The sequence below is a fragment of the Haliotis rubra genome, unplaced genomic scaffold (genome assembly GCF_003918875.1).
Source record: "Haliotis rubra isolate DU_JTF1 unplaced genomic scaffold, ASM391887v1 Scf2090, whole genome shotgun sequence".
Taxonomy (NCBI): domain Eukaryota; kingdom Metazoa; phylum Mollusca; class Gastropoda; order Lepetellida; family Haliotidae; genus Haliotis; species Haliotis rubra.
The window spans coordinates 26,644-50,777 of NW_025766104.1; the positions used below are offsets into that span (position 1 = coordinate 26,644).

Here is a 24,134-nt window from a genome sequence, read left to right on the forward strand (position 1 = left end):
CAAGGCAAAGATTCACTGTTGTGTCACTCAACAGGTGTTCAAATAAAAATTCATGAACACAATGAAATAGAAATTCATGAAAATATACATAATTCCTGAGTGAATCCGACATTATACATAATAATTTCAGTACTTATGCATATTTACTGATTATACATTTCCTGTAACATATATACGTTTTCGATAACTGTCATACAAGAAAACATTGTTTCTGAATGAGAACAGAATGTTTTCCCGCAAAATAGATGATAGAGTAACTAACCAAAGAAGAAACTTCTAAACCAGTTAGATAGATCTACTTTCTTTCTTTCTTCCCTTCCGTGTTTGTACTGGGTGTTTTTTCTCCTGCACTGCATCCCGAGGTTCCTGTACCTGTAATGATACAAGGTTAGTTTAGCCCAACTGGATGTTATGGTTCCTAGTTTGGACCGTACTCGTCTTGGTAACACATTGAGTCTAAAACAAGCAATTTCCTGATGCATATTTACAGCTTGAGAATAAAAGGGGCATTTATCTGAGAGGTTGAGTACCCAGAGGAGTGTAATTACCTGACAGGTTGAGCATACGGAGGTGTATTTACCCGATATGTTGTGCATACAGAGGAGTATTTACCTGTCATGTTGAGGATACAGACAGTATTTACCTGTCATATTGAGTATACAGACGAGTATTTACTTGTCATGTTGAGTATACAAAGGAGTATTTACTTGACATGTTGAGTATACATAGGAGTGTTTATCTGTCATTTTGAGTATACAGAGGAGTATTTACCTGACATAAAGAGTATCAGAGGAAAATTTACCTGGCATGTGAGTATATAGATGAGTATTTACCTGACATGCTTAGTATTCAGGGAAGTATTTACCTGACATGTTGAGTATAGAGAGGAGTGTTTACCTGTCATATTGGTTAAACAGAGGAGTATTTACCTGTCATGTTGAGTATATAGAAGAGTATTTACCTGTGATGTTGAGTATACAGAGGAGTATTTACCTGAGAGGTTGAGTATAAAGAGGAGTATACATCTGAGAGGTTGAGTGTACAGAGAAGTATTTACCTGACATGTGTATACAGAGGAGTATTAATCTGTCATGTTGAGTATACAGAGGAGTAATTTGTCTGAGAGGTTGAGTATACAGGGGGAGTATTTACCTATGAGTTTGAGTATACAGAGGGTATTACCTGACTTGTTGTGTATACAGAGATGTATTTACCTGTTATGTTGAGTATACAGAGGAGTATTTACCTGAGAGGTTGAGTATACAGGGGAGTATTTAGCTATGAGTTTGAGTATACAGGGAAGTATTTACCTGAAGACTTTATTACATAAATGTACATTTTTCAGACATAATGATACAGAAATGTACCTTTTCTCCGCCGCTGCCCTTGCATCTAAAGGAAGAAATACAGTTTTAATGTCATATGTAGTTTATAACTTGCAGCATGTTTAGACATAGAGTGTTATGTTTGACTTACATAAACACTCTGTCATTCACTACACATTTACGTTACATGTAAATATTGATGCTGTTAATTTCAAGAGGAAACCATAGACTGACAAAGAGGCAAACGTGCATGTGTTTATCTTAGGAAATGTCCACATCTGACAACTAGAAACATGTACTGTCTCGCTTATAACGTGGAGTTTGTACGTATAAGAAATACCTTTGAGTTGTCTGATATCCTTGTCCTTTTCCTCGATCACCTTGTCCTTTTCTTCGATCACCTTGTCCTTTTCCTCGATCACCTTGTGTAGGTTTTGTATCTGTAATCAAGAATCATGTCATCATTTACACTAAGGAGCTCGTTCACTCATACATGGACACATCTTCTAAGATTCTAACGGTTTCAGTCAATGACGTCTTTGGACTTCAGTTTTCTAAGTTCTAATCAGCTACTAAATGTCCTTACATTTTGTGTTTCAATCTTTTGTAAATTACACAAAAGAAAACCCCAGACTTATAGATCTGTAGTGTTTACCCTGACTAGCTAGTCATACACAAAAGAAAACCCCAGACTTATAGATCTGTAGTGTTAACCCTGACTAGCTAGTGATACACAAAGAAACCCTAGACTTATAGATCTGTAGTGTTAACCCTGACTAGCTAGTGATACACAAAGAAACCCTCAGACTTATAGATCTGTAGTGTTAACCCTGACTAGCTAGTGATACACAAAAGAAACCCCCAGACTTATAGATCTGTAGTGTTAACCCTGACTAGCTGGTGATACACCTAAGGGAACCTCAGACTTATAGATCTGTAGTGTTAACCCTGACTAGCTAGTCATACACAAAAAAAACCCCAGACTTATAGATCTGTAGTGTTAACCCTGACTAGCTAGTGATACAGAAAGAAACCCCCTAGACTTATAGATCTGTAGTGTTAACCCTGACTAGCTAGTCATACACAAAGAAAACCCCAGACTTATAGATCTGTAGTGTTAACCCTGACTAGCTAGTGATACACAAAGAAACCCTAGACTTATAGATCTGTAGTGTTAACCCTGACTAGCTAGTGATACACAGAAGAAAACCCCAGACTTATAGATCTGTAGTGTTAACCCTGACTAGCTAGTGATACACAAAGAAACCCCTAGACTTATAGATCTGTAGTGTTAACCCTGACTAGCTAGTCATACACAGAAGAAAACCCCAGACTTATAGATCTGTAGTGTTAACCCTGACTAGCTAGTGATACACAAAGAAAACCCTAGACTTATAGATCTGTAGTGTTAACCCTGACTAGCTAGTCATACAAAGAAAGCCCCAGACTTATAGATCTGTAGTGTTAACCCTGACTAGCTAGTGATACACAAAAGAAACCCTAGACTTATAGATCTGTAGTGTTAACCCTGACTACCTAGTCATACACAAAGAAAACCCTAGACTTATAGATCTGTAGTGTTAACCCGGACTAGCTAGTGATACACAAAGAACCCCTAGACTTATAGATCTGTAGTGTTAACCCTGACTAGCTAGTGATACACAAAGAAACCCCTAGACTTATAGATCTGTAGTGTTAACCCTGACTAGCTAGTCATACACAAAAAGAAACCCCTAGACCTATTGATCTGTAGTGTTAACCCTGACTAGCTAGTGATACACAAAGAAACCCTAGACTTATAGATCTGTAGTGTTAACCCTGACTAGCTAGTGATACACAAAGAAACCCCTAGACTTATAGATCTGTAGTGTTAACCCTGACTAGCTAGTGATACACAAAAGAAAACCCCTAGACTTATAGATCTGTAGTGTTAACCCTGACTAGCTAGTCATACACAAAGAAAACCCCAGACTTATAGATCTGTAGTGTTAACCCTGACTAGCTAGTGATACACAAAGAAAACCCTAGACTTATAGATCTGTAGTGTTAACCCTGACTAGCTAGTGATACACAAAGAAACCCCTAGACTTATAGATCTGTAGTGTTAACCCTGACTAGCTAGTCATATACACAAAGAAAACCCTAGACTTATAGATCTGTAGTGTTAACCCTGACTAGCTAGTGATACACAAAAGAAAACCCCAGACTTATAGATCTGTAGTGTTAACCCTGACTAGCTAGTGATACACAAAAGAAAACCCCAGACTTATAGATCTGTAGTGTTAACCCTGACTAGCTAGTGATACACAAAGAAACCCCAGACTTATAGATCTGTAGTGTTAACCCTGACTAGCTAGTGATACACAAAGAAACCCCCAGACTTATAGATCTGTAGTGTTAACCCTGACTAGCTAGTGATACACAAAGAAAACCCCAGACTTATAGATCTGTAGTGTTAACCCTGTGTTAACCCTGACTAGACTAGTGATACACAAAGAAAACCCTAGACTTATAGATCTGTAGTGTTAACCCTGACTAGCTAGTGATACACAAAGAAAACCCCAGACTTATAGATCTGTAGTGTTAACCCTGACTAGCTAGTGATACACAAAGAAAACCCCAGACTTATAGATCTGTAGTGTTAACCCTGACTAGCTAGTGATACACAAAAGAAAACCCCAGACTTATAGATCTGTAGTGTTAACCCTGACTAGCTAGTGATACACAAAGAAACCCCTAGACTTATAGATCTGTAGTGTTAACCCTGACTAGCTAGTGATACACAAAGAAACCCCAGACTTATAGATCTGTAGTGTTAACCCTGACTAGCTAGTGATACACAAAAGAAACCCCCAGACTTATAGATCTGTAGTGTTAACCCTGACTAGCTAGTGATACACAAAGAAAACCCCAGACTTATAGATCTGTAGTGTTTTGCAGGTTGAGTGAAGGTTGAGTGAAGAGAACTACACACATTAGATCCAATATCAATATATCTGGTCATGAAAGGTAATCAAGAAAAGTTTGAAGTTCCTTCTTTAAATTGTGGAGGCCTAGATAATAATTTCAAAAGAAAACAAGTATTCCGATTCTTAAGAAAAAGGAAAGCACAGAATTTCTGTCTTCAAGATGTACACTTTACAAAAAGAACAGGAACAGTTAATTAAACAGCAATGGGGCTACAATGAATGATATTTTAGCCATCATAGAAGCAATGCAAGAGGGACTGCCATCCTCTTCAATAATAATTTTCATTTTGATATTCTACAGACTGCAATAGATAAAAAGAAAGGTAACTATGTTGCAATGAATCTAAGAATAAATTAAATTGTATACTCATTAGTGAATTTTTACGGATATACATATTATTAAAAGAGCTGCTGAGGACCAACCCCTTTAAAACAATCTCGTTTAGATTTCTTTATGATTTCCAATAATTTAATGTACTCCGTCTCTGATACAGATATTATTCCAAGTATTAATTCTGATTACGCAATAGTATCGATTACAATCAACTCATCACAAATGGAAAGGTGTAAAGGATATTGGAAGTTTAATAATTCACTATTGCATGACGTAAAATATATAAAAATGGGTAAGGAAACAATAAACATGTGAGCCCTAACCAGGGAGAGGAAGGCACTAAGTATGAACTTAATGATCAGTTATTGTGGGAAATGTTGCCACTTGAAATTAGAGGTATGACTACTTATCATTCATCAATAAAAAGAAAAAGAGAAATAAATAAGAGATAGAACCTGAGAATAAATTACAAGAATTTGATTAAGTTAGATATTCCTCGATTGAAGATCTTTTGCCCAATATCATGGCGAGAATGGTTGCCTTGAACTACAGTTCGTTCATGTGAAGACGACGATCGTTGGACAACCTCTGCCCCTGCGATTTGCTTCTCGTGAAAATGGTCTCGGATGAACAGATGATGAGTGGGGTTGAACGACATCAAACAAACCCAGGCGCAGACGTTCGATACGTCGAGCCAGCAGTAAAGATACATGATGTAACGATGTTGGTAGGGGGTCGGCGCACGAGGATCGTCGACCCTCGAGTACAGGCGTAGAAATATCTGGATCGGGTGCAGCTGTAGTTGACCCGAGCATGTGAGAGCCTGGGCTGATGTCTCTAGACAGAGTAGCTCCTGCCACTGTCGAAGATGTCTCTGTTGAGACAGTGCTAACGGTACTAAGCATCTTGACCCATCTGTCGTGGGGAATGACGTCCCATCTGTCATGGGGAACGAAGATCTTCACCAGTCGTGCGTCAAATACGGCCCCGATGAACTGTAATCATTGAGTTGGAATCAATTTCTTGACGTTTATGATCCACAAGAGTTGGCGCAGTAACTTGGTCAATGTAAGCCTCGAATATGATGCCTCGTCTATGTAATGAGTGAGTGAGTGAGTTAATATTTAAAGTCACATCAGCAGTATTTCAGCCATATCGTGACTAAGAAAGTTGTAAATATAGAAATGAATAAACACAAATTCAGATAACATACTTACCTGTCTGCAAAGTACAGTAAAACAACTAGATTATCACAGATATGAATTTATATCTAGTAATTACATCTAAAATATTTTAACTATAAATGACAATGCAATATAAAATCAGGCTATAGATCACCATGCTAGGGACCACGGGGACTTACAGTACATTTGCTTCCTGTATGGACTCGTCGATGTAGATACTGAACGATGGGCTTCGTGATGCGGGTAAACAACAACGGGGCCGTAGAAATGCCAAACGTGAGGACGGTAGTGGATGCCTTGAAGTTGAACCATAGGTATCCGAGATGATCTGGAAAATTCGTGACATCTTCCAAGTTGAGGCCGATCATGAAATCTCCTGGTTTAATGATCGTCCGCAATAGAGCTATCAAGATCATTCTGATGTGAGGAGGGGTCTGGATGGAGTTGGCATTGAAAATCGTCATGTTGAAGATCAGACGAAGCTTGTCCGAATCTTTCTTTGTAAATTAGAAAGATTGGCAAGTAAAAGCCGGGAGTGTCGGGTGACAGGCCGAGAGATACGATCGCTAGTTTGTCAAACAACGTACCTAGAGTGGCCTGTACAGCTGCAGTCTGCAATGCAGGGTAGGTTCGTCAAACCGGGTTGTTTCCTCCAGAAAGTGATGATCCAGTTGTGAGCACAAATCCTCAGAAAAGTCCAGTTGTGAGCAACAAATTCAAAGACTCCACCAATTGGGACTCAGATTGGGACATGCGCACAACTGGGAACTTCCGCCCCCAGTCGTGCGTATGTCTCTGTGTATCACTGCTTGTTCGATCCTGCTGCTCGAGCAGAAACCGATCAAGGCGATGCTCTCCCTGGGCTGCAGGTCTGGCTGGTTCTCTGGACTTGGGGCAAAAGGAGCTCCGGCCCCGAAAAGACTCTCTCAGATGTGGGTTTGACGTTATGTACTGTGCCGTAGATATTCCTGCACTTGCAGCCTCTGGAGTTTCAGCAACTCCATGGAGACTTGGAAGTGCGCGTCTCACTCCATCTTCAAAGATAGGTCATGGATTATTCCGTTGAAAAGCATAGCACTCGACCACGGTTGACGAAATAGATCCGATCTATATCGGTCTTCCCACGTAGTATGATAAGGAGGTCCGCGTCGCCTGATAGCCAGCAAATATCCTAAGAGTGAGTGAGTGAGTTATTATTTAACGTTACATCGGCAATATTTCAGCTATATCGTGACGAGAACATTTGACATTGAAATAGAATATATATAGATATTTGAAAAACCTGCCGACGAAGGACAGTAAAACAACTAGAATATCACAGATATACATGTAAAACTAGTAATTGAATCTAAAACATTTTAACTATAGGGACACCACAATATAAAAATAGGCTATAGATCACCAACAACTGAAGATAGATCACCATACTAGGGTCCATGGGGACTTACAGTGCCTTTGCTACCTGCATGGACCCTAGCTGGATTTATATCATCCCTTCAGCCGCTGGCGATTGTAACGAAATGTAAGCCAAGGTAAAAATTACAAGAATACTACGTTTAAAAATCCTGGTAAGTTGAAATTGATTGGAATGTTTTGGGACTTACGTACCCTCCTCAGGGTCATTAATTTTACGATCCCTTTAACCCCTTTGAGGGTACAACCACTAACAATCTAAGTTACTAATCAAAACTACCAATTATTAAAACACACATATCTACAGAACATATTTATCAAAATTCATTTATTAAATCAATTTCTTTTAAAAAAGAAAGAATTAAATGAACATGAACGGTATTAAAGAGATCCTTAACAGTTTTAACATTGAAATATTTATCCCTTATGATGGAGATTCAACACAGTCAAGCAGGAGATGCTTGACTGTGACTCTCTCTCATCACAAGGGATATAAAACGGAGGATCTTAACCTTTCAACAAGTATTGGTGTGTACCTTGTATGGCCAATGCGACATCGTCGCATGATGACCACTTCAAATCTGGACTGACAACCCAAGTAGATGTAATCAATATAGGGTTTTATTGCATATAATTTATTAATACCTGCTTGGATGTCCTGACTTCTTCTGCATCAGATCACGGATGTATGTTCTAATGCTAGCTTTGTAATCAGAGTATGGAATAAGAAGTGGTGTCACAGATTTGTTGAGTGCTGCCTTAGCAGCAAAATCGGCCATTGTATTCCCAGAAATGACAACGTGGCTGGGTAACCAACAAAAGACGATGTCGCATTGGCCAGTAGCAGGTTCATTATACAATTCAATAATTTCTAATAAAAGTGGATGTTTGCAAGAAAGACTTTTAATAGCCTGAAGACACGAAAGAGAATCGGAAAAGATGATATATTGTTTATGTTTACGGTAATTTTTTATATATTTAAGAGCTGTCAAGATGGCGTTAGCTTCTGCTGTGAAAATAGAGCTGTTTTTGGGTAGTCGAGAAGATATTGTTCTTGATCCAATGACAGTGGCACATGCCACCGCGCCACCATCCTTGGACCCATCTGTAAAATGAGGATTTGTATGTATTAAATTTATGTTTTAATTGATTATATTCTTGTTTATATTGTAACTCATTTGTTTCAGATTTCTTAAACTTTGTCAGAGTTAGGTCAATTTCAGGCCTCACCAGTTGCCAAGGAGGAGAAGAAAGAAGACGGGAAGGAGCTATATTTTCCAGCTCAAGGCCGGCAGCAGAAATGAAGGTCTTAATTTTGTGCCCAAGATGCGGAACAAGAGAAGATTTTTGTTGTATAAATCCTCATAGAGAGGATTGAAGACACAGTTATATGCAGGGTTAGATTTGTTTAGAGGACAGTTTGGTAATATACTGTAATGATCATTTTATACGGCGTTGTGCAAGAGATGGCTCATCAGCCTCGACATTAGAGGCTGTCAACAGGGAAGTTCTAAAGGAGCCAAGACAAAGTCTCAGGCCTTGGTGGTGGACAGAATCTAAAAGTGTTAGGTTGATGTTGCAGGCTCCACCATATATGATGGAGCCATAATCAAGTTTGGAACGGACCAGTGATCAATATAGAGGGTATCGAGGAGGGTAGCTTGATCCCTCCCCATTTAGAATTTGAAACGACTTTCAACAAGTCAAGTGCCTTCAGGCATTTAGTTTTAAGGGATTTAATATGTGGCAGAAACGTTAAGTGTGAGTAAAAAATTTAACCCTAAGAACTTGGCCTCCTTGACAACTTTGATGGGAGAGCCATCTAGATATAGTTCAGGGTGTTTATGTGCTTTGTATTTACGGCAGAAATGTATGCAATTAGTTTGGTATTTAAACAATTTAAAGCCGTTTTCAAGACACCATTTATTTATCTTGTTTTAAACACAACTGCAGTAGCCGTTCAATGGTATGCATATTTTTACCACGACAATAAATGTTAAAATCATCCAGAAATAACGATCCATCCAGTGAATCATTTAAAACTTTGATAAACTATTTATCTTTATACTAAATAGTGTGAGAGATAAAGAAATGCCTTGTGGAACACCCTGATCCTGATTGTAATGATCAGACAGGGTTGAACCCCTCGCGGACTTGAAATTGTCTGTCATTTAAAAACTTGGCTATAAATTGAAGCAAACGCCCTCGCAATCCGAAGCCATGTAAATCTCTTTAAAATGCCATATTTCCACGTAGTCTCATATGCCTTTTCAAGATAAAAAGACAGACACAGCGTGTTGTTTATGCGTTTTAACAGATGATTCCAAACGCACTAGATGACAGTACTTCTGTTTTTACGGAAACAAAGTATATGTTATTTATTCCAAAGTACCAAACAAGTCGATTATTTATCATTCGTTCCATGGTTTTGCAAACACAGCTAGTTAGTGAAATAGGTCGGTAATTTGACGGATCTGTATGATCACGTCCAGGTTTAGATATTGGTACTACTATAGCGTCACGCCATGAGGGAGGGAATTTACCTGATGTCCAAATGTCATCCAAAAGGTGTAAGAGCGTCTCTAAACATGATTCTGGTAAGTGCTTCAGGAGTTGATAATGTATGTTATCAGCCCCTGTAGCAGTATCACTTCAGGAGGTGATAATGTATGTTATCAGCCCCTGTAGCAGTATCGTGAGCTTGTCCAAGAGCAGTATTGAGTTCATGAATCGAAAATGTTTCATTATAATCTTCCCCATGTTCTGAATTGAAAGTAATAGTTTTCCTTTCTTGATGTTTTTCATATTGTTGGAATTTAGGCACATAATAAGAAGAGGAAGAGTGTTTAACGAGAGTTTCACCAAGTTTTTTTCGCAATATCTGATTTATCAGTAAGTAATTGATCTCCATGTTTAAGATGATGGACACTAGATTTAGTACCTTTACCTTTAATTTTCTGGACCATGTTCCATACTTTGGACATGGGAGTTCGAGAATTTATTTTTGGATACATAATTTTGCCAAGATTGGCGTTTATTCTGTTTAAAAGTACGCCGCGCTTTAGCATTTAACATTTTAAATTGATATTTAAATTATGCACCATAGGATGGCCACGAAAATAATGTTCTGCTTTTTTCCTTGCCTTCCTAGCTTGTTTGCACTCATCATTGAACCATGGTTTTCGGATATTTGGAATTGCAGAGGACTGTGGTATACACTCATCAGATATGGTATTCAGTTCATCAGTAAAACATTTGATAGCATCAGGAACGTCAATAAAAAGTTCAGGTTTAAATTTTGCAGCACACAGTGTTTTATATAAAGCCCAGTTAGCCTTTTTTTAAAATTCCGCCTTGATGATAGAGGTACATCAGATGGAGTTACAGGTTTTAGTATAGTAGGGAAATGGTCACTTCCACAGAGGTCATCGTGGACTGACCATTCGAATTCATTCAGTAGTTCTGAGTTTATACTTGACAAGTCGAGAGCAGAATATCTTCCTGTACCAGGGTGTAAATAAGTGTTAGAACCATCATTACAAATACAAAAATCATTATCTGAAAAAGTCTTCTAGTAGTTTACCTTTCGCGTTTGTAGTTGCACCACCCCAGAGTGGATTGTGGTCATTTAAATCTCCCATAATAATACGAGGTTTCGGGGGTTGGTCATATAGAGCTTGAAGATCGGTTTTGTGAAACGTTGAAGACGGAGAGATATATAAAGAGCATAATGTAAACGCAACATGTAAAGTAATTCGCACTGCAACAGCCTGCAGATTAGTAGTTAGTGAAACAGGGCTATGGATAACGTTCTGTTTGACTAGGATTGAAGATCACGGTTCATCATCCGAGCTCCCAACCCACCACGGAGTATCACAAGGACAATGCTAAAACAATTGGGTCTCCAGCTTGCAGCACCAAGGCTACTCGGATGATATACTCCAGCAGAAAAATTAAAAGATTAATAATTCCACCAGATTGGCCCATGAGCCATCTCCTTCTGGATTTAGTACTCTGGGCAAATTACAAAAGTGAAATATTTTCAAATTCAAATACATAAAAGTAAGCCAAGTCATTGCAAAAACATTTTTCAAAGTGTCTAAAACGTGTTTATCAAAATATATATACACAGGGCTTGGCATGACCAGCCGATTGATTGAATCGGGCCTATTCAACCACCCGTCCAGGCGAAGACTCCCGTCCTCCACCGACACAGGGCGCAACCCACGGCAAACGAGTTGGTGGACCAAATATACCCCAGGTCCACAACGGGGGTTGAAGAGTGCTTAGCGTTACCCAGCACTCACCACGAGGAGGTGGCTCTTTACGGGTGCCTAAATATCTTAAGAAATATGTGATCTGTTCCAGGACCATCTAAACTGTTCATGTATCACCGACATGGCTCCCCAAATGTGAGCGTGCTCCTGAGTATCCCCATGAGCCACGGACATGGCTACTGCCTCCGCAGTCGATAGGATCAGGTTGATATCTAGTGATGTGCGTCTAATGGCCGTGTCTAGGTGTATGACTTCTCTAATCTCAATCAGGAAAGGTGTGTTGTTGCAAATTCAGACACAGAGGAGGTCATCAGCAGCTCGAATCCATGTACGTGACGCTGCTAAGGAAAACTCCAGGGCGGAGATGCCTTCTCAAACTCTTTTGAAGTTCCTAAACGCTGAATCGAGAAACACCGCCATGTGAGTGATGCAGAGACAAGGTGGTAGAGTCAACATCGATACATTGAGATCTTTCGGGGAGAAGAACGATAATAAATCCTGTGACGACTTGCTTCTGGACAGTTGCAGATTATCGGCAATCCAACCAAGCATATGCGCCAAACCCAACGAGTCGAGGCTACCCTCCCGCGTAGAGACATCGTCCAAATAAGTAGAATAAGCAGAAGATGGGGAAGGGGTTCCCTGACCCCTGGTCGGTGCGCTCACTGGATTCAGAAGCTAGGTCTGAGGAAGATCAGGCTGGAAAATGACTCGAACCATCACATCAAAGTCGGTGTTCGATCTGTATGCTTTCTTCACAGGACGATCCTTCTTGGTCTTCTTTCATGATGAAGGTCCAGTCTCTTATGACTTGGACCTGGAGTGTGATAGTCGCCGGGATCCCACCTTGCGATAGGTGGCAAAACTGTCATCATGGAGATGTCTGCACAACAGCGTCTACCAGCTGCATAGTGTGATGCAATCTATGCAGGCTGCACAGTGTGATGCATCGGAAAGCAGAACAAGACTTCTTATACAGACGTTACAGGACGAATCTTCCTTACCAGGATGATCTTCAATTCAGTGTAAGCCTGTCAACAGTACGTCTGCACACCAGTGTGACAAGAAAGAGAATGACAAGACAAAAGAGTTACATGATGGGACTGGGAGCAGGTTGCACGCTTTCAAGTAGGTACCAGAGTGCCCAGAAGGAGAGAGGGAGAGAGAGAGGGAGAGAGGGAGAGAGAGGAGATAGATAGAGAGAGACAGAGAGAGAGAGAGAGAGAGGGGAGAGAGAGGAGAGAGAGGAGAGGAGAGAGAGGAGAGAGATAGAGAGATAGATAGAGACTGAGGGAGAGAGAGAGAGAGAGAGAGAGAGAGAGAGAGATTAAGCTGAAAATTGATACTTGTGAAACCACAGACATGACAGTAGGTTTTGTATATTGATAGTAATAGGTGAGTGAGTGGGTGAGTTCAGATTTTAAGTCACATCAGCAGTATTTCAGCCATATTTGAAGTTATAGATTAATAATAATTAGAGGTAAATTCTAAACAACCTGTCAACGAAGGACGGTAACACAACTGGTATGTCCCAGACATAAGTATAAAAGTAGCAATTAAATCTAAAACATTTTAACAACAGACGACAAGGCAATGTAAAACAGGCTATAGATTGCCAAACAACTGAAGGTAGATCACCATACTAGGGGCCATAGGGACTTACTAGTAATACCGGACAGGACTGGTTGACAGCTGTCATGAATGACAGAGTGAGTAACATTTGACAATTTTGGCACACTTCCAATATTAACACGATAGGGTGAGACAAGAAATGGGAATCGAATCCGTTCTTGAGATAATGTTTTGACCACTACCCCTCCTACAATATGATCATTGTGTGAGTTGCTGAAGAGGGAAGGGAAACAATATTTGTTGTTGTATAAATCAGACGAGATCGGTTCCCACTTACATATACTACAAACAAAAGGTATGGGAACACCCTAACATTTGATAGTCACATATATACTTTTTGTGTGCTTAATGGCTAACACTTTAAACGACATGTTAGAAAATGCAGTGAAGCAACTGAATCAAAATTTGTTGAGTTTGAGTGAAATGAAACATTGTCAAAAAACAGCGAAAAACAAGGGTACAGAAACACACCAGCACCATGTTTGATTCAAACGTCCAAACACAACAGCCTAGTGCATGTGGAAGACAGACGTCCAATGCTGTGTATTTTCGAGTGAGTGAGCGAGTTTAAATTTACGCCGCACTCAGCAATTTTCCAGCTATATCAGCATCGATCTGAGCAATCGGGAACCGAGAATGGCCACCCGATCCCGTTAGTCGCCTCTTACGACAAGCATGGGCTGCTGAAGGCATACGAGTCGTATATTTTAGATATAGTTGTTCCATATGCAATACAATCTATAATGGTTTTGGCCGAGGGAATGTTCAAAACAATCTGTTCCAATATCCAAAACGTCAATTCAAAATATGATTGTCTTTAAAATACAATATGAGGTTTTCATCTTTAATAAGGTGAGGTATTTGGGGTAGTACTTGCCTGTCTCTGTAATTCTTCTCTTTCTCTCCGGTCATCTGAAGATAATGAGTATGTATTATCATTTGTTTTAGAGGATTTCATTTCCTAAGCTGTCGATAAACCTCTTGATAGAGCAGCATGTTAATGAAAATAATTTTGATGATTGTAGGCATTTAAATCAACGGGATAATCAAAAGCTTTTTGGTTACACATGTACACTAAACGCCAAAAGAAACGTTACCCTCCTACCTTTATGAATTACTGAAAAACTATCAAAGATATGTTAGAAGGTATAACAACACAGCTTTATGCAATTCACGAAAAACACTTCTCAAATGCATTCATATTTAGGTGAAATGCATCTTTTTCAGGAGAATTAAATTGTCCTATATTCGTCCATGCCAAAATGATTCAATAACAGTGATTTTGATGTCCAAAAGAAAGGTTGAAATAAAATTCTGCTTTGGGACAATGATAAACCACTCAAGTCACCATTTTTCAACCATTAGAACAAAAACAACTGTTGTAGAGTGTGTAAAGTTGTGAAATAATCATTCCCATAATTTCAGTCTTTTAAAACATTTTCTGCTGATTTGCACTAGTGAAAACAAGTAAAACGTGTCTTTGGTATTGTGAAATAATGTTTAGGAACATCTCAACTTATCTTTGCTAACATTTTGGTTCAAAGTAACATTTTTCCATTTTCTGTTTACACATAGCAATATCAATCGCCAAAACGCAGCAATATTCAAGCAGTATTTGCATCCATTTCACATGTAGAAAGATTTTATAGGGTATGAAGAGAGCCTAGCAATGATGATATGATACACAAATACGAGAAATATGCCACGATTAACAGATGAAGAGAGAGAAAGAGCCATTGGGATGGTGCAGATGGGGTCGACGTACAATGCTGTTGCCAACGCCCTCGGATTTCACCGTATCACGGTTATAAGGCTTCAGACAGACTAGGGTAACCGTAGAGAGACCAAGAAGTGGACGTCCACGCATCACAACGCCAGCTGAAGATAGGTACCTCCGTCATTAAGGAAGGAGGGTTACGTTTCTTTTGGCGTTTAGTGTATATTCGTGTCTTTTATTGATATATATATATATATGTATTATTCATACCTTGAAAATGGAGTTTTGTTTTGGTTGTTCGTCTTCAATATTCTGCATCTGTAACAACATTAGTAATATATGATATATGATGTTCATTTGTCAAGTAACCTCTTACTTACGTCAAAATACAATCTAAAATGGTGGTGGCTGGGGAATGTTAAAAAAAAATCTATTCCAAAAGTCAAACAGTCAATACAAAATATATATACTTTCATGTTGGATCCTCTTCAGAATACAATATGAGATTTCTGTTTTTCTTTACCTAAATGCCATCTATTCTCGGTCTTAAGAAAACCTGCCTTTTGTGCCAGATCTTTTGATCAACGACCAATATTTCCGAAACCACTGATATAAGTCATTCATGCAGGATTAGTTCCATACAGTTGATGGATAACTACGATGGTATAATGCATATGATTATATCGCCCCTTCGGGTGACATGAGGTAATGACTGATTTGTGATGAAAATAACTACAGTCACCTGGTATATATATTCTGATGGGGATGAGTTTGCATCATTAATAAGGTGAGGTATTTGGAGTAGTACTTGCCTTTTCTTTTAATTCTTCCTTTTCTCTCTGTTCATCTGAAGATAATGAGAGTGCATATCATAAGTATTGAAGAGGATATTATTTCCTAAGCCGGGAGAGCAGCACGAGTGCAGCACGAAAGCTCATGTCAACGAGAATAATAACCACAAAACATTTTGCTTACATATGTGTATTCGTTCGTTATTATTTTATGTGTTTTTATTATATTTTGCATACCTTCAAATTGGAGTTTTGTTTTGCTTGCTCGACTTCAATTTTCTCCATCTGTAACAACATTAGTATTATGTTCTGATATTCTTCATTCATTTGTAAAGTATTAAGAAACTTCCACCTCTCACTTATGTCAAACTACAAATCTTACATAATACATTGTGCCTATTATTAGAAATGTTCTTTGACTTCGTGTGAATTTACTTGTAAGCGACAGGCAGTATTGTTAAAAAGTGATATCTTTTACTAAGTTATTTCGATTGTGATTTCTGTGTTTGACGCCACACACGACTTCTATGAGTGAGTGAGTGAGTGAGTTTAGTTTTACGCCGCACTCAGCAATATTCCAGCTATATGGCGGCGGTCTGTAAATAATCGAGTCTGGACCAGACAATCCAGTGATCAACAGCATGAGCATCAATCTGCGCAATTGGGAACCGATGACATGTGACAACCAAGTCAGCGAAACTGACCACCCGATCCCGTTAGTCGCCTCTTACGACAAGATAGTCGCCTTTTTATGGCAAGCACATGGGTTGCTGAAGACCTATTCTACCCCGGATCTTCACGGGTCCACGACTTCTATGACAGCGATCGGTAAACATAGGCGGATCCAGAAATTTCCAAAGAGGGGTGGGGGGTGTCAGGAGTTCGAACCCCCTTAACCCCACCTTGGCTCTGCCATTGCATAACATTAACTTTAATGTGGTCTTTAGTCATTTTCAAAAGGGGAGGGGGGTTGAACCCCCACTGGTAAACAATAAAGTCTGGGCAAGACAATCAAGTGATTAGCTTGACGAGCATCGATCTCCACAAATAGGACACATTGACATGTAGCAACCAAGTCTGACCATCCGATCTCGTTAATTGCCTCATATGACAAACATAGATAGTTATTCTATATCACTAGCTTCATCATAATGGAGTCAATATGTAATAAAACTAAATGGTGTTGGCCAAGTGAATTTTCAAAACAATCTGGTTCAATAGCTAAACAGTCAATACAAACGTAATTACACATTCTCTTCAATACGCCAATTGCACACTCTAGTAAGGAGACAACTTGAAACAGTCATCGTTGAACATACAATTCACATCTGTACAGACATTTATAGTTTACCTATATGTAGATTGAGGTTTCTTCTTCTATAGAGATACAAAACTAAATACACAAGTCCATGGTGGAAACTGATAACACGGGCAGTTAACGTCCAAGATACGGTATAACCATATAACCAAAGGAGCTACATACAAGTATTAAAGACAAAATAATATTACATATTATACATTTGAACTGATCGTTTCTAAAATAAATATACTGTCGCATAAAATGGCACTCTAATATAAGAGCATCAGCTTCTGAAGTCAAAAAGAGAATATAAAACACATCTTGTGCAAAACACCTAAGTACGAAACAGTGTATTTTGTTGAACTCTTTGCTCTGTCGTAATTCGATAAAAGAGTTAGAGAGAGGTAGCACATTACGTCAGCGTTGTAACGTCATTCATCTGAGCAGCAGGATCCACCTTTCCAACACTGCTTGGTGGTTTTACGTGTCATAGTAACCAGCCACGTGTAAATGTTGAGGAAATCAGGTGTATTAATCTTACCAGTCTGTGCAGCACTGCAATGCTCTCCTTTTCAGCTACAGCAAATTGATACAAAATGATATTAAGCAAAACATGTAAAATGAGACAAAATTATTTTCCTTGTATTTTGCATGTACACTCTCTCAGGTTATCATCCTTGGTGAAACAACTTACAGATATTTCATAGTCGGTTTCTGTCTAATTCGTGCGACTATTTACATAGCTCTATTGTCTATGTTAGATTATAGATCAGTATCTTTGAATTGTTCCTACCTTTTACATCAGTGACATATTGTTCCATATCCTGCACCAGGTCCCGCACCTGCAATTAAAACAAGGATATGTCCGAAAGACAACAGTGTCTGAACATACAAAATACACTATATTTGTCAAATGGTCAGACGTTGCAGAAAGGTTAGTCCCATTTAACTGGGATATCACTTATGCTTACCAGATATTCTTCCCTTACTCGCACAGAAGAGGTTAGACCTGTTTACATAGGTGTCCTCAGATCTCTATTGAATATGTCATTGTCAGTAGACCACAACATGAACCCTTATTGTATTATTATCTTCTGCTAAGTTTAGGTACACTTCTAATCGCTGTTAAGTATTTTTTTCACAGTGACTTAACAATACATACATATAACTGTTGATGTAAGGTACCTTTTTTTCTAGGTCCGGGATGGCATTGGCTGTGTCTGCAGATTAAAATAAAACACATAAAGCATCCTTTCAATATACGCTATACGTTTACTCTTGGGGAGGGTCCTCATCTTCGATAACACTATGAGTATGCGGAAAGACTGAATCGCTAAACATTTGAGAAAATGGCCAAAACAGTGTCACCCGAGATGTGGATGAAGATTATCTACAGACGGGTATGTGTACCACATATATTCCATAGCTATTCTCCTGATGTGCCAGATACATAGACCTTCATGTTGTTGGCTTTAAGTGTGGTTGAAGTAGCAGGGGTGGTTACAGACTTCGACAATAGTGTCCTCGACCTGCGACGTTTACATGGACCGTGATCTAACTTGTCACTGGTGGCAGAACACCGCGACGATAACCAGTGGACCGTGCTCTATCTTATCACTGGCCAGAACACCGCGACGATAACCTACCTTTCGTTGTTAATTTGAGCACTCCAAGTTCTTTTTCAGCATTCAGAATCTGTAAAAAAACAAACACTTACTCTCACTAAAATCACAGATGAAATTTATCTATTGTGTTCGAGGCATTAAATCAACAAAATGGGACAACATATGAATTAATATGTTACTCTGTTGTTGCCTTGGGTTATTTTAAAACATATATTTGTTAGAATGCATTAATTACCTTTTCTTTTAGCCCTTGTATATCGTTGTCCAACCCTGTATAAAATGATAAGAACTGCAGTTATGATCTTACAAATATACATCACTTTAGCGATTATGTAGTCTGTTTAATTCCAACTATTTTGTGCATATATCATGATAATCTGAGTTTGAAAATATTTTAAAAACTCATATAAACTGGTAAAGGATGGACTTGTATAACCGTTATTTTATTCTTGTTCCAATTGACAATTAACGAGTTATCATGTACTTTGCTACTCACTTGCTATTTCGTCGTTGTGGTGTTTGACCTCTTTCTTCAGCTCACATTTCTGGAACCACAACGTAAAGTGTGTCACAAAGAAAGCAGGAATACATTGTGTATAGGTAAAGGTACAAACATGCTTTCTGTACTAGTTGTTAAAGATGAAATAAGCAAATCGAATCTCCTTGTCCTTAAAATCAAGACGTGTATGATCTTCGTGAAATCTCAGTTCAGGTCAAGTACCATATTTAAACATCTATCCTGTCCTAAAAATGAAATTAAAGGGATAGCTTTTCAAAGCTGGTGCTTCGTGTTGATTCCAAATTAGAATTAGACAGTTAACTTGAAAGTAGGTTTGAAATCAACAAAGACATGTGATACAATCAGCAATTGTATTATAAGATTAGATAGTCCCGAAAGTCAACACAAATCAATGCAAAGATATCACTATAGCAGTACAACATAGAGTGACAGTACAAATACAACGGTAATATAACACAAGATCAGTGACAGGCTAGAACATTCCACAACACTCTCTAGGGTAGAGCAATCTGGAATCAGCACATTGTATTTCCAGATCTCTCCATAATATTCTGTGGGTCAGAATATGGCGAAACCTCTAGAACTCTGTCTAAATGTGGCACAATTCTATATATAGAGCACACTACTGCCCTCTACTGAACGCCAACAATGTTCTACACTTGGATTTCTGCTGTCAGGTCAGCGCGATGAACGGCTTCCTTTGTGGGGTAAACTGAACCAGCCATGACTGACGAGACCCTTTTGTGGAGGCCAAAGAATCTGGTTTTGAGGTTCCAGACATCAACGTTTCTGTAACGCTACCCCTGCTTTAACAGCCATTGTCAGGTCACAGTGGAAATACAGAAGATATGAATTAATATTTGACACACTGCCAGTAAGAAAAGAAAACAATATATATTGTTTCCTGGATTAAGAGAAATATGTATTTATAGATTATATATTTTTTCATTATGAAAGATGCCCAAATATGTCTCTTAGGAATATTAAGGTATAAACCACATCTCCATGGTGCTGTCGATGGCACTACTATTATGAAGAAACGTGTGGCCGAATCTCTGTCTGCAAGTGATTTTATTGAACAAAGGATGGTATCTGATGGCAATCTCTTATGTTATGGGTAACGAGAAGACAAATACCACAACAGTAGATATCTTGCTCGCGTTAACATGTTTGGGGTTTTAGTGAGAGTAAGGATGAAATGCTTAAAGTATTCTGCCAAACAACTACATTACCAATTGTGTCAGTAACGAGGAGCACTGACTGGTGTAGTTTCATTTACCTTCTTCTCGGTGTGTTGTATGTCCTCACGTTCACCTGAAAATATAACAAATTCCGTCAGTCACTGCATACACAATAGATACAATGCGATTTCAACTTCTGGTAAATGGCAAGCAAAAGCTGAATACCGTATGTTTGTTGTTGGAACTTTTCCACTTCGACTTTCAGTTTCCCAATCTGAAATTCAAAAAATGAATTAATGTGTAGCTGACAATCCTCCATAGATACCATCAGCAACTCTCAGTTTGCTTAAGTAAAGTGTAACATCAAGGAAAATCAGTAGGGAAATACATTATCAGTTGAGCAATGTACCTGTGACACTGTATCAGGACACTCACTGAGACACACAAAAGTCATGTTGATCTACGACAGGCATTTGTGTAATCATATGTTATATGCTAGTATGCCGAGACAAGTGGGTCACTTCTTGCTTCTTTAATGTTTTGTGTTATACAGCTACTTACTGTTACGGAAAACCGAGTCACCACGATGAAATTAGTTACTCGGATAGGTTAGATTGGAACACCGTATGTAAACATCAGCTGACCAATATGGCATCAGAAATGTGGTAGCTCTTGTTTCTCACATGCCGCCAAAACATGCATGAGATTATAATATGAAAATACATATCATTGTACTATTGTAGATTTCAATACCCATGAACTGTTATGTTTTTGTTGACGATACTCTATAGAGCATCTAATTTGAAATCATTGTAAAAGTTTAGATTAATGAACACTTAACTCCATGAATATGGACATACTCACCTCCAACTCCAGCTTTTGAACCTTGTCTTTTCTCCCTGTTGATATAAATACATCTTTATATGCGTATTCATTTCTTGACTTCATATATGCTGATGCTTTGTTATATATCATATCCTTAGAATGCTGTAGGAATCTCTTTTATGTGATACATTACAGAACAGAAGAGTTAATTCCATTTACGTAGTGAATATGTGTGAATGGATACTAACTTTTTCTTCATTCTCCTTTGCCGTCAGCTCACTGCGCAACTTCCTGATCTAAAAAAATAACACGAGTCCTTTATTCAGATGTCATCAATTGTTCTTTTTTTAATTATATGTTGTCTGATGTGAAATAGAAATTCATTCCTCGGATGGTTGGCACAAGCATCTCTCGCATAGACGTTTTGTTTACGTATAACGTTCATAAATCTGCCTGACCCCTTTCGGACGTTTGGCTTGGCGGTCTGTTGATCGCTTCAGGCATTATGGTGATACGCGTCAGACTCTGTTTGCAAAGAGATGGCGACATTGCCGACACCTTTTGAGTGTCTGAGTCGTGGGGAGACACTATGTATTCTATGCATGAGGTACTGGATGGCTCCATTATTTCCAACCCAAGGTTTTACATCTTGAGTAGTGTTAAAGACGGATATCGATAACAGGGTGGATGTGATGCACAGATGAATGAGTGAGTTTGGTATTACGCCATTTTGAACTATATTTCAGTCATAACAAGGCGTGTCAGCTTGAGATGGGAGGAAACCAGGAAGTGATGCACAGATGAATGAGTGAGTTTGGTATTACGCCATGTTGAACTATATTTCAGTCATAACAAGGCGTGTCAGCTTGAGATGGGAGGAAACCAGGAAGTGATGCACAGATGAATGAGTGAGTTTGGTATTACGCCATGTTGAACTATATTTCAGTCATAACAAGGCGTGTCAGCTTGAGATGGGAGGAAACCAGGAAGTGATGCACAGATGAATGAGTGAGTTTGGTATTACGCCATTTTGAACTATATTTCAGTCATAACAAGGCGTGTCAGCTTGAGATGGGAGGAAACCAGGAAGTGATGCACAGATGAATGAGTGAGTTTGGTATTACGCCATGTTGAACTATATTTCAGTCATAACAAGGCGTGTCAGCTTGAGATGGGAGGAAACCAGGAAGTGATGCACAGATGAATGAGTGAGTTTGGTATTACGCCATTTTGAACTATATTTCAGTCATAACAAGGCGTGTCAGCTTGAGATGGAGGAAACCAGGAAGTGATGCACAGATGAATGAGTGAGTTTGGTATTACGCCATTTTGAACTATATTTCAGTCATAACAAGACGTGTCAGCTTGAGATGGGAGGAAACCAGGAAGTGATGCACAGATGAATGAGTGAGTTTGGTATTACGCCATTTTGAACTATATTTCAGTCATAACAAGGCGTGTCAGCTTGAGATGGGAGGAAACCAGGAAGTGATGCACAGATGAATGAGTGAGTTTGGTATTACGCCATGTTGAACTATATTTCAGTCATAACAAGGCGTGTCAGCTTGAGATGGGAGGAAACCAGGAAGTGATGCACAGATGAATGAGTGAGTTTGGTATTATGCCATTTTGAACTATATTTCAGTCATAACAAGGCGTGTCAGCTTTGAGATGGAAGGAAACCAGGAAGTGATGCACAGATGAATGAGTGAGTTTGGTATTACGCCATTTTGAACTATATTTGAACATATATTTCAGTCAGCTTGAGATGGGAGGAAACCAGGAAGTGATGCAAAGATGAATGAGTGAGTTTGGTATTACGCCATTTTGAACTATATTCGAGTCATAACAAGGCGTGTCAGCTTGAGATGGGAGGAAACCAGGAAGTGATGCACAGATGAATGAGTGAGTTTGGTATTACGCCATGTTGAACTATATTTCAGTCATAACAAGGCGTGTCAGCTTGAGATGGGAGGAAACCAGGAAGTGATGCACAGATGAATGAGTGAGTTTGGTATTACGCCATTTTGAACTATATTTCAGTCACAACAAGACGTGTCAGCTTGAGATGGGAGGAAACCAGGAAGTGATGCACAGATGAATGAGTGAGTTTGGTATTACGCCATTTTGAACTATATTTGAGTCATAACAAGGCGTCTCAGCTTGAGATGGGAGGAAGCCAGGAAGTGATGCAAAGATGAATGAGTGAGTTTGGTATTACGCCATGTTGAACTATATTCAGTCATTACAAGGCGTGTCAGCTTGAGATGGGAGGAAACCAGGAAGTGATGCACAGATGAATGAGTGAGTTTGGTATTATGCCATTTTGAACTATATTTCAGTCATAACAAGGCGTGTCAGCTTGAGATGGAAGGAAACCAGGAAGTGATGCACAGATGAATGAGTGAGTTTGGTATTATGCCATTTTGAACTATATTTCAGTCACAACAAGACGTGTCAGCTTGAGATGGGAGGAAACCCGGAAGTGATGCACAGATGTATGAGTGAGTTTGGTATTACGCCATTTTGAACTATATTTGAGTCATAACAAGGCGTCTCAGCTTGAGATGGGAGGAAGCCAGGAAGTGATGCAAAGATGAATGAGTGAGTTCGGTATTACGCCATGTTGAACTATATTCAGTCATTACAAGGCGTGTCAGCTTGAGATAGGAGGAAACCAGGAAGTGATGCAAAGATGAATGAGTGAGTTTGGTATTATGCCATTTTGAACTATATTTCAGTCATAACAAGGCGTGTCAGCTTGAGATGGAAGGAAACCAGGAAGTGATGCACAGATGAATGAGTGAGTTTGGTATTATGCCATTTTGAACTATATTTCAGACAGCTTGAGATGGGAGGAAACCAGGAAGTGATGCAAAGATGAATGAGTGAGTTTGGTATTACGCCATTTTGAACTATATTTGAGTCACAACAAGGCGTGTCAGCTTAAGATAGGAGGAAACCATGAAGTGATGCAAAGATGAATGAGTGAGTTTGGTATTACGCCATTTTGAACTATATTTCAGTCATAACAAGGCGTG

The 24,134-nt window shown here is 39.0% G+C and overlaps 2 protein-coding genes across 6 annotated transcripts; both read right to left on the minus strand.

Annotated features, from left to right (window-relative positions):
- Nucleotides 1–313: 313 nt before the first annotated feature.
- LOC124276434 lies at nt 314–21,389 on the minus strand. Of its 5 annotated transcripts, none has more exons than XM_046712087.1 (16): nt 21,342–21,389; nt 21,133–21,169; nt 20,494–20,542; nt 20,367–20,401; nt 19,064–19,112; nt 18,803–18,837; nt 18,589–18,637; nt 18,128–18,162; nt 17,736–17,784; nt 17,484–17,518; nt 15,880–15,927; nt 14,012–14,046; nt 1,748–1,765; nt 1,666–1,705; nt 1,368–1,392; nt 332–372 (listed from the first exon to the last, which is right to left on the minus strand). In XM_046712087.1, the coding sequence occupies exons 1-14, from the start codon at nt 21,350–21,352 to the stop codon at nt 1,702–1,704; spliced, it is 489 nt and encodes a 162-aa protein (XP_046568043.1). In that variant the 5' UTR covers nt 21,353–21,389; the 3' UTR covers nt 332–372; nt 1,368–1,392; nt 1,666–1,701. The 5 variants fall into 5 exon arrangements, with proteins under 5 accessions (XP_046568040.1, XP_046568043.1, XP_046568042.1 ...); XM_046712086.1 differs by lacking the exon at nt 332–372 and adding an exon at nt 433–456; XM_046712084.1 differs by lacking the exon at nt 15,880–15,927 and adding an exon at nt 15,122–15,169 and having other exon boundaries at nt 314–374; nt 1,369–1,392; nt 1,666–1,765.
- LOC124276433 lies at nt 4,270–6,474 on the minus strand. The gene is made up of 2 exons (XM_046712083.1): nt 5,992–6,474; nt 4,270–5,623 (listed from the first exon to the last, which is right to left on the minus strand). The coding sequence occupies exons 1-2, from the start codon at nt 6,274–6,276 to the stop codon at nt 5,186–5,188; spliced, it is 723 nt and encodes a 240-aa protein (XP_046568039.1). The 5' UTR covers nt 6,277–6,474; the 3' UTR covers nt 4,270–5,185.
- Nucleotides 21,390–24,134: the final 2,745 nt, after the last annotated feature.